The following is a 14,629-nucleotide window of genomic DNA, read 5'->3' as shown; positions in this document are numbered from 1 at the left end:
AGATTATTGGAGCCGTTTATCTCTTGTGATGGTCCCTGCTTCCGAATAACAGATGGCAGTGAGACAGGTGAGATTTGAGCATCATTTTATTAACTCTGCACATTGTTTCACTGCTCGGCTGCTGCTATAAACTATCCCAGACATTCAACACATTTTCTTCGCTACTGATCAGTGATTTTTAACTCCAGCAAACTCCAAACACTTCAACCAACTCGGATGCTTGCGATCTGAGATTTGTAGAAGAGAGTCTCGGGTCGTTATAGTCACGGCATTACTCCAAAGACATCCTAAAGCTTCTTTGAAATCTTTGCAGGTAATTTGACTTTTTAAAACCTTTGCAGAAGTTACTGGATGTCGTGTGTTAGTGCAGACAAAAGCACAGAACAACATGCCAAGTTCCCAAACTTCAAAAGTAAAACATAAGTATGAATTATGGCGGCTTCTTGCTCAGCCCACTTCTAGCATTTGGCCTCATGTTGGAGGCTCTACAGACATCTACTGGATATCTTACAGCAGGACTAATGTAACAATACACATCTCTGAGGTTAAACTGTCGTTTTGCGTTAAGCAGAACCTAAAAAGAGGAACAATGAGTTTGCTTCAGGTGGGGTTTTTTTATTCGTGTTTTGATGAATCCAGAACTTCCTTGCTGCAGGTCTGCCACTTTATTTCATCACACTGAGGAAAATAATAGACAGAGAAGGATATCAAATCTCAACGTAGAGCTTTTTACCGTCTGTTGATCAAATAATTGAAAGTGCATGCTCTGTGCTGTTATTATCTGATATGAATCGTTACGATCTAAATGGGTGTATGAGTAATAACTAATCTGAAAACGTATGTATGAAATAATTGTTTAAAAGAAAATGTGACTGATTAGAAAAGTATAATAGCTCAAACACTGAAAAATGACTGCTTAAAACCTATTGTGTGGATCAAAATGTCCATTTAAGACATTCAAGCTGATATGATTTGTTTCCCTGTTCTGCAAACTCTCTCTCCCAAAGTGTTTTGTTTTCATGACTGTTTCTGCACCTTTGCGTTTTGTTTCATGAAGTGAATCGCATACTTTCACCCCGTACATCCACATATAGTCACAGTGACTGAAAGCCTTTCTATTTTGGGGTTTACAACTATGAGGGTATTTTCAGCATCATCTTCCTGTGTCGTGTTTACTCTGCCCGCGTGCAACTCACACGCTGGTCTCCTTGTATCGGTCCAGAGCCTCCTGAGCCACCACCTCAGAGAACTTGGGGTCGGACCAGGGGATGTCGCCCGGCACCGTGACGTTCATGGTCGGAGAGTCGAAGAGCCGCACCAACACGTTGGTGTCTGTGGGCTTCTTCTCCTCGGAGTCCTTGCAGACCACCTGCAGAGCGAGGAGGAGTACTTTAAGATCACCTGGTTAGTCTGAAGGTTTGAACTGAATCATTTCTGATGAAGTCTTTGACATTTAGGTTCGGAACTACTGTCGTGAATTAAATTCAACAACAAAAGTCCATCAGTCTTTTTTGTTTGAGGAGTTTGTGTTGACCAAAAGTTTTTCTTATTAAACCTATCTGCTCCACAAATGCCGCTCTGATGAATGTATTTTAACTCTAGAATTGTCTTTATTTTTAACTTTATTTATAATAAATAATATTAATGTCATATCGTGTGCTATTTTCATTATAGTGTGTTGTAGATTTTTATTCTTATTCTTTCATCTCATTTAAACTGTTGTTTCTGTGAGGAACATGTAGCTAAAACATTTCACTGCACATTATATGATGTATAGTTGTGTAATGAATAAAGGACTTGACGAGAAGTAACAAATCACAAATTAAAATAAAGAGTATTAGTATTTTTGTGGATGATTGTACAGAAGCGAATGAATTATGGGCATAAGTCCATCCACAAGTTGTATTAATATTCAATTATTTTGATCTGCATTAATAAATGTAATAACTTTTCCTGCTTTTTATTTCTATTTGTTTACAGACAAATTGCCATAGTTATTTTTACAACTTGTATTTTAAACATGCATATATTTTACAGGCAATGTCAACTCAATGGCTTGTTTTTGCTTTACAGTTAAATATAATGAAAAAATTGGTGATCCTTTGAGCCATTCGAGTTTTCGTTATCTCCAATCCAAGCAATCTTTAACAAGGATGTGCGGTAGAAACACACACGCGTACCGTCTGAACGCGGAAGATGCCGTCCTTGGTGTTGTTCGCCAGAGACGACACCCAACCGAACTGCCTGTTGAAGAGGTCGAGGATGGAGGAGGTGTTGAACATCTGCTCCTCAAACCTCCTCAGCAGTGAGCTGTACTGCTGCGTGAAACCCTCGGCCATGGCCAGCGCCTCCTCCAGCTTCTCCTTCTCGGGGCCTTCCAGAGGTTTCTTCCCGGAGCAGTCTGCGAGTAGGAAACAAGTCCATCACACTCGATTAGTTTCTGGAAGCTTTTAGTTTATGAAATCACCTCATCCAAGATAGGATGGGGGTGCCTACACTTTTCAGCTTGAAGTCTAAAATGATTAACCTATATTAAAAAGTACATATAACGTGGTAATACTGCTGTAACTCGCAGCATTATAACTCCCATCACCATGGAAACCAGTGCATTGGATTACATAGCGAGCATTCCTGGTCGCAAATGCTATTTCCAAATGTATTTGTTCCCGTTTCTTTTTGTAAACTTCATTCTCAAAGTCTATAAAAATGTGGCAAAAACAAATCTTGCATCTCTGTTTTATAGAGTGAAGGGAATTAATTGAAGAAAAAAAAAAAAGTGTGTGACGTGATTCCTCTCACCAACATGCTCAATTTCCTTGCACTTCTGACACTCATCGCGGAACTTGAGGCAGCCGGCGGAGTTCCGGCGGATCTCCCTGCAGGTCATGCTGCCGTCGCCGAAAGGCCGGGTGATGACCACGTCCTCGTTCATGTTGCCATCTGTGTGCACAAACACAAACAGTGTTTCATCTTTACTCTCAGCCTACATGTATGCTCCAAATCAAATCATGTTGTTTGTTTTTTTGTTTGTTTTTCTCACAGCCTCATTTCTGTCAAATCCTCCAGAAATGGCCAAAAAAAATAAAATAAATCTCTCTTGTTTCCCCTGTAGTTAGCTGGGATTGGCTGCAGCACCTCACAGGTCAGGGGTTCAGGAGGAGGAGGAGACGGAGCTCTCACCTTCATTAGGAGAGTCGTTGTCGATGTCCATCATGGAGCTGAAGAAGTTCCTGCTCATCATCGGGGAGAACAAGTTGTGGAAGTTGTGGAAGGGATCGCGGAAAAGAGAGCGGACGCTCCTGGCCCGACGGATGTACGGCGAGAGGAAGTTGGGGATATAAAACATGGGCGGGTTGTAGTGAACATGATCGGCCACCTGAGAAACAAACAGACGCAGTTGGACGCACCGTCACACTCAAACAGGTGAATGAACGGGACGAGGCCGGGGAACTCTACCCTCATGCTGTCTGAGAAGATGCTGTCCACGCCGCCCTCCATCTCCGTGTATCTTTCCTCCAGGTCCTTGAACTCTTTATTCTGACGTTGCTCTTCCTGCATCAGAGTGTCAATTTTCTGCCCGTTGATGAAAATGGAGAACGGAGACGTTCGGTTCAACACCTCCTCCAGCTGCAGACGAAAGGCACACATTTTTATTACCGATAAAAACTCATCTCGACATTATTACAACTTGCACTCCTAAACCAGCAAATAGGAGTTGAGTGAAATAGTAACAGCTTCTCAGCAGTGACAGCTGCAGTTAATGTCGGTGTTAGCGGTCAGCGGATCTGCAACCGTCCACTAGTGAGACCTCAGCAGCTGACCTGTCGTCCCACCAGGCCGGATCCGCTGCTGCAGGTTCGGGAGTAGTACTTGATGCAGGTGTTCTTCAGGCAGGGCTTGCACTCCTCCCACAGAGCCCTGGTGGTCTCGTTGCACACCTCCTCCTCCTGCTCCAGCTTGGCCTCCATCTCCTGAGCGGTACGCATGGCCTCCTGCATCCAGAGGAGGACAACTTTGTTTTGTTTTGAATCATGTGGTGCAACAAGCAAAGAAAAAAAACCGACCAGGAATCTACTGGGCTTTAGGATTGTTAGATTGGTCCTGTTGGTTTTTGTTTTATTTATTTTATTTTATTTCAAAAAACACTGAGAAAGGAAACACCTGAACAAAACCATAGCTAGAAATCACAGGAATAGACAATATCTCGGTTCATTAATTGAATTCCACAACACAATACTGTACATCTTTAATCGACTGACTGTGATTTTCTAAGTTACTCTCAGCTAATTAAATGTTTCGTACCTCTTTCTGCTGCTTGGTTTTCTGCAGAGCATCCAGAAACTGCTGGTGATCCTCAGAGGATTTCTCCATCACAGTTTTCATCTCCTTCACACCGTTGATGGCGTTTTCAATCTGCTTGTCCAGATACTTCTCCCCCTGGATGGAAATCTCTGGAAAAAAACCCAACAAAGAATGAGCAATCATTAAAGAAAACATCTACATCTTGTTGATCGTGTTAGGCTAAGCTTTACTCGAGATAAAGTCATTAATTGGACTTTTTATAAGATAATGTGGATTACAGTGTTAAAAACTCACATCTTTCAACATAGAGGTGATTGGTCAAACTATGAACACGAGCATGAACTATCTACAATATAAACATGATGCTGCCACGAGGAAATTAAAAGTAGTCAGATATTATTTTTGATTTGATCATAACTCTCAGTGAGTCATCACAATGCAGGCCTATACGGGTCAACTCAATCAAAATACAAACAAAATCCTCTTCTGTAATTCGTTGCGTGTAATTCTGATAATGTTCTTTTTTCCCCCTAGTATTTAGTCTCGGTACTTAGAGTTTTCTACAGAGAAAAAAACGACATGCTTTTATTTGGGTGAGCCTATATGGATATTTTCAGTATTTTTAAGTTTTCCTGAAATAAATCAGCGACAATATCTGCCCCATGGTAGGGCAATCAATTATGTTTTCCTGGTTATTAATACTGAGAGCTTTGAACTCACTCTTTTATTGTTTGACTCCCTGAACTCACCGTTAAGATCTTCTTTTGAAGGCTGCAGGATGCAGTTGGCTGAAGCCAGGAGAAGAGCCACCACGGCCAGAGACTTGGACCCCTTCTTCTTCATCATCATCATCATCATTAACATCCTCTTTGCCTCTCACGGGGCCAGCAGGCAATGAATGACGAGAAATGACCTGGAAAAGACGCAACACGTGAACAATGTTGTTGTAATGACTCTCTACTTCCAGCAGAGGGTGACAGGCGCTGCGGAGAAACCACTTTCAGTGCTACGCAGCAGAAAAATGGTCCAGTTGGTTTCAGTCTGACACAGCAAAAAAAAAAAAAAATGAAAATAGGCTCGCCAATCGATGCGTATTAATAATTCAAAGTCATTCCTGATGAGGAGCTCTTCCTCTTTGTCTCTGGTTTCAATCCTGACAGCGAGGACGCCGTGACCAACTTGACCTCTGCTGAACGTCTCTGTGCCTTTGAGAAACATGATATAAACCAGACAGCAGGCCCTTTCTCTGTTTACCCTCTCCCGCCCCCTGATGTGCTTGGTCAGCTGCCCGTTTATTTAACAATGACAGAAGGGGACAGTCGCCTCAGTTCCCTCTCTCCCACACAGAAGATGGACGGGCAGAGAAATGCACTGGACAGATGGACCGGCCGCCTCCCCTCTCGGTGCAGCTTCGCCCAGATGAAATAGCTCCCTCAGTTTGAGCGGGTCTAATCTCTGCTGATTAGTTCTGCAGTTGGCTGTAATCCTTTCCTTCTCCTCAAAGTATGCGGCTAAATGCAGCACTATTTCACTTTTGGATCTTAGATTTCTCACCATGTTCGTGTTCAGGGTGTGGCTGGAGTGTGTTCGCAGTTACTAACTCTCCTTTCAGGCGTCTTCTTGCTCTGTCCTCCTTCTCTCAGGTCATATTTTAGCATGATTGTGGAAACGTTTGTGTGTTGTCTTTAATCTGGTCTGTTGCCGGTTAATCTCTCATGTTTGTGTTGTTCTGTTATTCCAGCCTTTGTTCCCATTCTCGTCTCATCTTGTACCATCTGTTGTTTTCTCGTGTTTTATTTCGTCTCATCTTGTCCCATCTCATCACATTCCAGCCCACTTTATCTTTGCTATTTTGTGCAGTTTCAAAACCAAGTTCTGATCTTGTTTGATATCTTGTGATCTTTCTTCAAGTCTCAAGTCTCATCCCGTCCTGTCAAATCCTGTCCTCTGTCCTCCTGCGAGTTTGTTCACATTGAACTATACAACTGAGAGCCATACATTCAAGTCCAGTGACGCCATGTCACAACTGGAATCAAAGTGATGCTTTTGTGTGTGAGATAGCAGATGAGTATTTGATTATTTCACAGTAAACTGAGGTTCAAACATTTTTACAATCTGGAAATAGGAGTTTTTTGAGATTAAAACTTTTTCAGACGTATCGATTTCTGAATTTCAAGTAGACTCATGATTAAGACTTTCCTCAGACACTACACGGTTGTAGTTAATCCCCAATGAATAAGATAGATTAAATGCACATCATTTCCAAAACTGGATTAATGAAATGTTCTATCTTCTTCTTCATAAAAGCCGACAATACATTCACTTGACACTCGCAATGTGTTTTAAACTTTTTGCTTTGTCAAAACTTCTTTTAATTACCAGCTATTTAATACACCCACCTTGTCATGTGACGTACGTGTCTTGTTATTCACAGTAATATACATATTGTTGGACAGTAGGACTCAGTGGTGTATAAGAAATACAGGATGAGAGGATAGGTTTTCTTGTTATCTGTGATTTCAACAGTTATTAATCACATTTGTTAACATGATGAAAGGATCTGCTCAATGTTTAGCATGCGTTCACAATAATATGATTTTTTACTGAAATGTAGCGAGGATTAAGTTTGTACCTACTTCAAATTCACTAAAGCAAAATACCAAGAAGCACAGAGCTTTACATAAAGCTGTCGAAAGTTTGCATCTGAAACTATTTTAAATGAGAAGAAGTATTTTCTTTTCTGTGGTGATTATTGTTCCATTCGCCCACCATCACCTCCAGTTTCTATGGAAACGAGCAAAGTACAGAACACGTGGCATGTTGTGGGAGTAATGACAAAAAAAATCTGTTCAAAAGGTTTACACTGTTTGTGTTTTTGGGACATTTGATTTCTTAATACTTCATTATACGGTAGATAAACATTATATTTTCTTCACTTGTTCGTCTTCCTCCAGGATTTTACTGAAGCACAGTGATGTTCAAACCTGAGAATGTACTCCAAAAGGAAACATTTCAAATGTGCTGTTTAATACAAACAACCCTCAAATCTATACTCACAGTTTTAATACCCAAAGGAATTGAAGCTAAGAATTGATTTAAAAACAAAGAAAAAAAAGCCTACAAACATGTTCTTTGTGTATGATACCATCTTATTCAGTGAGTATTTGTCTAAACCTTTATTGAAGGTAGCAGATCTGGTCAGTTTCAATCTCTGTGAACATTTTGTTCTAGTCACATTACACACATGTTACAAGGTGCTGATAAGGTAACCTCAGCAGAACGTCTACCTTGTAATAATATGTTCACATGTTTAACCCACAAGCCACAAAAAACCCCCCACTGTTCACATAATGAATCTCTCACTTTTAATTATGGCCTGCCAGGACTGTGGAGGTTTCTAAACAGGACTCCATTACCTTCACAAAACACTAAACAGCAAATCCCAGTGAGAGGAGAGACCGAGCAAGAGTGAATACGGGAAGAACCGCAAACAAAGCCCAAGAAAGAAAAGCAGAGAGGGAAAAATGAGACAAATACAGAGAAATTTACGACGCAGAGAGCTAACTGTGTTATTTGCTGAGTCGCAGCTGCAGGGAACCTGGTTACGCAAGTCAAACAGCAACAATTCTCCAATCCAGATGTTGCCTGCGAGGCCTTCCAGGAAGTTCAGCTCTGGCTTTCAAATGGGAAATATCAATCAGGGTTCATGACAACGCCATCTGCTCACTGTGCTACCGTTAGCTCCTGCAGACAATCACAATTGTTTTGGTGACATATACATCCAGCATATTTTATTTGAGGTGAATTACAATAGTTTGATTGTTGTTTATGTGTGGGTTTTTTTTTTTTTTTTATTAAACTCTGCTGCACCCTCCTTACACTGACATCTATTTTAGTCCAGTTTAGTGTAACACCACAATATTATTCTGTCATCTTCATTTCCAGGGGTGAATTAATTAAAATCATGAATATGATTATTACCTGCAACTTTAATTTGATCCATAGAAGTTGCAATATAGCAAATTGTGACATCACTTCATTATGCTGCTCTGTTTAGTTTCCATATCGTATACTGCACATCTCACAAATTGTGCATTATATGAACACCCATGAATAAAAATGAAGAATTAAATAATAACACATATATAGCTGACAAAAAAAAAAAAAAAACCCTGCTCTCCAATACTAAAAATAAAGAAAGAGATTAATTCATTTAGGAAGATCTTGACTTCATTTGCTGCAGTTGGGACGGCAGCGGCATGTGGCCTCATTTCAAGTTATATTTTAAGTGTATGGGGGATACCTGCACCCAGAGGAAGTACAGTATTACTGGAATGGTCACAGAGAAATCAGGGCAGTCTAAACTGAAAATGAAGTAGTGCCAACCTACACGCACCATTCTGAGCATTAGAAATATCAAAGGTTTATGATCTATGTTGCACGCCTGTGAGTTTAATCTGTAGACAGCATTGAAAGGGAGGGAAGGAAGTGCATCAAACCATAAAAATTCACATTAATCCTGTTGTTTTGATCCAGGAACTGAAGTCACACCCATTAGTGAGCCACACAAACAGGAGTCACCTCTAGTCATCCATCAAGTCAGCAATTTAGCACCATGGAAAACAACATGGAGAAAAATGACCAGACCTGTAATCAAAGCAGTCCTGAGAGATGGTTCTACAAATAAAACTAAACAATTCACCTCATGAATATGGAGATACGGTCTAAATTATATGTAAACATAGCAGCCAGCATATAAAACCAGTTTGGTTTTTTTATTCTTTCCTTTGAGCATCACAAAGCATCACATTACTCACCAGGTGAAGACTCACCTTGTGAAGCTGCAGAGCGTCTGAAGTGGCTCGTGCCTCTCTGCCCCTGCTTTTTATCCTCTGGATAACGGGACCAGAGCAGACATGTGATTCACTGGACAGGCACGCTGCTGCTGCAAACACAGCCACAAATTCTGCTGGGGTATGAGCAGCAGCATCCTGTAACACACTTCAAAATAAAAAAAAAACCCAAACCTTGACAAGTGGGTAGATTTGATCTGAAAGAATTCGAAAGGAGCATGAAATGCAGGACTGTCAGATTCAAAAACTCCTTCTTCTTCGCTGCCATCCAAACCCTGACAGGAGTCACACAGGACCTCAATAATATAACCCTGACACACAATTGATTGCACACTTCCATGCTGCGTCGTATTATCTTATTTATAATGATTTGCATACAGACATTTCTTTTCACATTTGTTTGCTCTACTTTTTTCTTACATATGTACATAGTTTTTTTTTACCTATTGCACTGATTTCTTTCACATGATATTTCACTGCAGGAATTCTCTGTGGACAGCAGAGAAAGAATTTCATTATACAGCGGAAGCATGCAATTTTTTTCTGATATGCATATGACAATACATTTGAGAACTTGAACCTGACAAGACGTATAATGACAACAATTCTATTCTATTCTATTCTATTCTATTCTATTCTATTCTATTCTATTCTAATATAATAGCTAAATTAAAATTATTTTTCTTTTTTGTGTTTCTCTAACTGAGCTTTACTTTTATTTTGAAACAAAGTCTCATTTAGGTCATGTTTAACTCCCCTGGCTTGACCACGTGGAGGCCTGAGGACTTTTCCAGAAGTGAAGTAACATTCTGGCGTCGCTGCTGAGCAGAGAAGCAAAGAGACAAACATTTGATTCATCCTCACTGTGACTCATCATCCCAATCCTTTTTCTAACCTGTGTTTTACTCAACCACATCTTTCAAAAACACTTTCGTGCAGTGGAAACACATGCTTTAGTTACTCAAGGGTTTTTTCTTTTGTCAATTGGCTCTATAATTTCTTGTTATTGGTAAATGGTGCAGATGATTTTTCTGTCATCAACATTAATATTAGGACGGACATGCCTTCTAGTTTATATGGATCCATTCCATATCTGATTTCTTTGTGATTTAAAAAGATTCTAGGGAGATTAAAACTAGCAAAACAAGAAAATGATTCAAATAGTGTAACATTTCATATATTTACTTTATTTTTTTGCATGTGAGGTAAAATGGTGACCCAAACATTGCCCCTCTGTGTCATTAAAAGGAATTTTTATTCATGCTATGTCTGGCACTCATATCAAAGTTATAAATAAAGTTGTGGTTTCGGTGCTTTAATTTTGTTCATTTTATTTGCAGTAATTTCCCTGCACACACTTTTTGTTTTTCTTTTAACTTGTTCTGCAAATAAAATCACATATGTTAACAATAACGTTAATGAAAAGTCCAGACCAACGTCAACAAGTCTACAAACTGAACACCGGGGACAACTAAATGCTCTAATAGTCCGTTTGTTTCCCAACATCACCCATAAAACCGTCCTCTGGGATAAAGAAACATTGTTTTTACAGAAACAGTAGAGTGCGGGAATTCCTGATAAGATGCAAACTTTAGTGTGATAACAAAATGACGAATCAACACTCATTTCACTGAGCAGCTACTTCTTCAGTTTTCATACTTTGTGAAGTAAATACAGGTTCTGCAGAGCCAAGGCACAACAGCTAAAGGAACTATAAAAAGTTGCTGTTGTTCCAAGACAAATGAAACTGGTGTTTTGTGAGCAACACAATGCTGAGTTGTGTCCCGGCGGCTCAGAGGTCACTGAGCATTACACTGTTTTGACAGAGAGCCAGCTTGCGCCAGTTTACCGTAAGTGTGAGAAAGCTTTCAGGAATTTGAACCATGAGAAAGAGAGTTAAAACATGCTTCAAACATGAGAGATTTCACACAAATTCACACCACATTAATAACAAAGTCTTTATAATAGAGTGTTTGAATGTTTAGTATTCTTGAATACGATCAATTTTATAATCCGGATAATCAGTGTGTGAGGCCTGCGTCACCTCAGGGGAAGGCTCTTCCAGTTATTCACAAGCACACAAGCAGATTCTTTTGTTGTGTGTCAGCTGCAGTCGTGTTCCTGCTGAGCTATGATCTGCAGCATTATAGTTCACCTGCACATTCTATAATTTTATTATTCTGATCAAAACCTGACGTTTCTATTCACATTAATGCTATGTATCTGCTACTTCTAGACTGGATCGTTGCAATTACCTATTTTTACCTCAGAGTGTCCAAATAACTGTTTAAATAATTTCCAATTGATTCAGAATGCTGCATTTCAAATGCTTCTTTTACTGCAGAACGCTTTAAACAACCAGGCTTTAACATATTTTAAAAAGCTGCTAGTCCCATATCTCCCCAGAAGAACACTTCGTTCTCAGAGTTCTCACTTACTGCAGATTCCGAGGTTTGATAAAAGCAGAAATCAGCCATCAGCTATTATATACTTAAAAGCAACTTTCCTTTCTTTCCACCTTTGCGCTTGTTTGCTTGTTTGTGGAGTATTTTGGTTTCCCCCTGTAAATGTGCCTTGAGATGGCCTTATTGTTATCGGCACTATATAAATAGAATAGAATTAAAGGAAATACAATTTGTGGGATGACCCCTATCAGGTGCAGGTGCACTTTGTGATATTTGCATGTTTGCATGATGAGATACTCGCCAGTCGTCTCTGCTCAGGAAATCCAGAACAAACTGCATTGGGAGGCACTGCCTCACCTGCCTCCCCTGAAAGCACCTTACTGAATCTATGCATGGATATCCACTATAGGTGGGCATTCTTGTATGGTGGTGTAAAAACCAGATCAGGCACTAGGTGGCAGAAACTCTAAGCTTAAAATTTGCGTTTGTGTCCAGCCTTCCTTTTGCATGTTTTAAGTTTCTGTGCTCCAGCACTCCTGGCTTAATTAAACCAATCCTCACTGATCTCTGCAGAAGCCTCATCATGTGGCGTCAGATGAGTTCAGGAAATACAGCTTAAACACACACAACCGGGTTCAGGAAACATTATCTCATAGTGATGTTTAAAAGTAATCATATGTGAAATTTTACTTGCATTTTCTGTTGGAAACTAGTTCAATGCCAAACTAAGACAGTTCAGAAGATGTGACTATACCTTTATAGTCATATGCAAAGAACATATATATTCTTTTTTTTGGAGTAACTTATGGTCTGCTGGTTTAAATAATCACCATGAATAAAGTTGACTGATGTTCGTATTTTTGTAAAATGATCCTCGTGGCTGTTGCAGTGACTTGCTGTAGTGACCCTTGTAAAGAAGGAGCAGCTGACGAGTCAATCATCCTCTCGTGTTTTATCCACCACATGGCGATAGATTCAGTCCAGATACGGCGTCTTAAATGGATCTAATGAAATCAAGAATAATAACCAGAACATCTGTGTTGGAATGATATTGGAGACCTTATAGAAAATATCCTCAATATTTGGCCTTCATGTGTCAGACCGCAGCCTTTCGTGACATGTGGCAGCAGCTGAGCTTTTGGTTTCGTGGCCCATTGAGCTGATTAAACAGTCTTTCTATTCATTCACAGGGAAGTGCGGCGTTATCGGAATCACGATTGTGTGGCGAGGAGCAACACTGACTTTCTGCTCTCTCACTTTGCCGCGAACAGAAACCTTCAGAAAAAACACTTTTGCACACCACATATATGTTATTTAAGATAAAAGACACAGATTGATTGGCAATAACAAAGATCCTTATTAAATGCCTGACAGCAACACCTGAGAACAACCAGGTGATGAGGACGGAGAAGATCTACCTGCCTGGACTCAAGCTCCTCATGAAAAAATTCATCAAGCGATCAGTTTTATAGTGTTGAGTTGAAGCAAAGGATTTACTTCCTGTTGTTTTCCCCTGCTGATTGTTTACTCCAACTTTTGCCAAGGAAAATAAATGCCATAAAATCCAACTAGAGGAAAGGCCTTACAGTGTGAAATTTGCATCTTCTCCCCAGGCAATATTTCTCAAGGAACTGTGGTTTCCTCCCACATGTGAGTGTGCGTTACTGTCTGTCTCTCTGTGGTTTCACTATGATGACTCGCCCAGGGTGTAAATATCTTAATTAAAGATGACAGGAAATGGTGTTTTTCTTGCACTCGGGAGATATTGATGTTGGTCTAGTGTCTCTTTAGTAGAAAGCAACAGTTATTTAGCCTGGTCATTTATTGTGTTCATGCTGGGGTTATAAGCAATTTATCCTAAAATAAATGTTCGTAAAAAATATGTGATGTAACTTATACCTATATGCTTCTGTTTGTGGTGTTCTTCTTAGTTTTAACTCGAGTCAAACTTTGCTGTCCCCTGGACTGCCCCCCCCCCCCCCCCCCTCCCCTAAAAAAAAAAAAAATAGGCCAAAGAAATAAACACTTCTGGTGAACACATGTGCTATTTTCAACAAGGCAAACAAATTGAGGCAGATTACGCAACATCCTCATCTGGCTAACAAACTGAGAAGAAATTTCAGGGCTGGTCTCAAGAAATGTAGAACACAGAATCTGATGCTGTTAATACATTGATTCATCATATAAACGCTCCTCAGAAAGTAAGTAAATGTGTAATTGATAGACTGTGATCATGCTTCTTAACAATAAATCTTGTACTGTTGGAAAAAGACTGTGCATTCGTAGGATGAGCAGAGGAGTTGAATCTGTTACCCTCATCGTAAAAATCCCAAATCTTCCCAAGTAGACATATAGTTTAGATATTTTTAAGTAGTATTCGTCATTGTATAATTCCACAGTATGTATACAGCATTAATCATTGAATCTGACAAAATGTTTGGCATGTTTGCTTTGTATTGTTTTGAACTGGATGTTAAATCCAAATGAGCAGATGAAGTTTTTCCTACCAAGAATTCTTCCACTTTAATTTGTTATTTGCTCCAAGTTGTTGATCTCAACCAGCTGGTTTGAAAAAAATGTGATGATTTCTCACAGCGCAAACATTTTGACTTTAGTTGGACGTGCGACGTGCAGGAAATCTGCTGCACAAAACAAATGTGCCGGGAAGCAGAAACTTTCCACAGTTCCTGACATTGATGGAGAGGTGGATGATTTGAGAAAATGTGACAAGTGAAAGAAGGTCCTCGGGATTTGGATTGAATGTAATCTGTATTTACAGCTGGATTTATATATTTTGTGTCACAGACTGAAGTCACACTGACTTCTAAACTTAAACAGGTGCTGTACAAAGACATTCCTTTGAAGGTTTGACCATTGAAAAAAACAGTTTTAGTGTTGAGTGGACTGAATTCGGAAAATAAAATAAAAAATTAGCGGCACATCTGTTTCATGTTGTCAACTTTGGTGTTTTTATTTATTTTCCAGTTTTCTTTGTTTGATCAAAATAGCCCTAAAATCCTTTATTTATGGCTCATTAATACAAACAACAAAACCCTGAAGTCTTGAATA

General features: G+C 39.7%; 1 protein-coding gene across 2 annotated transcripts; it reads right to left on the bottom strand.

Moving 5' to 3' along the window:
* Positions 1 to 68: 68 nt before the first annotated feature.
* On the bottom strand, positions 69 to 9,248 carry clu (clusterin). 2 transcript variants are annotated; one of them, XM_080514117.1, is made up of 10 exons: positions 9,135 to 9,248; positions 5,052 to 5,215; positions 4,303 to 4,451; positions 3,822 to 3,992; positions 3,457 to 3,627; positions 3,181 to 3,376; positions 2,800 to 2,940; positions 2,181 to 2,401; positions 1,197 to 1,369; positions 69 to 678 (listed from the first exon to the last, which is right to left on the bottom strand). In XM_080514117.1, the coding sequence occupies exons 2-10, from the start codon at positions 5,164 to 5,166 to the stop codon at positions 666 to 668; spliced, it is 1,350 nt and encodes a 449-aa protein (XP_080370243.1). In that variant the 5' UTR covers positions 5,167 to 5,215; positions 9,135 to 9,248; the 3' UTR covers positions 69 to 665. The 2 variants fall into 2 exon arrangements, with proteins under 2 accessions (XP_080370243.1, XP_080370244.1); XM_080514118.1 differs by having other exon boundaries at positions 9,120 to 9,225.
* Positions 9,249 to 14,629: the final 5,381 nt, after the last annotated feature.

This window comes from Blennius ocellaris, assembly GCF_963422515.1.
Source record: "Blennius ocellaris genome assembly, chromosome: 18".
NCBI lineage: Eukaryota > Metazoa > Chordata > Actinopteri > Blenniiformes > Blenniidae > Blennius > Blennius ocellaris.
This window is presented reverse-complemented; position numbering and strand designations above follow the sequence as displayed.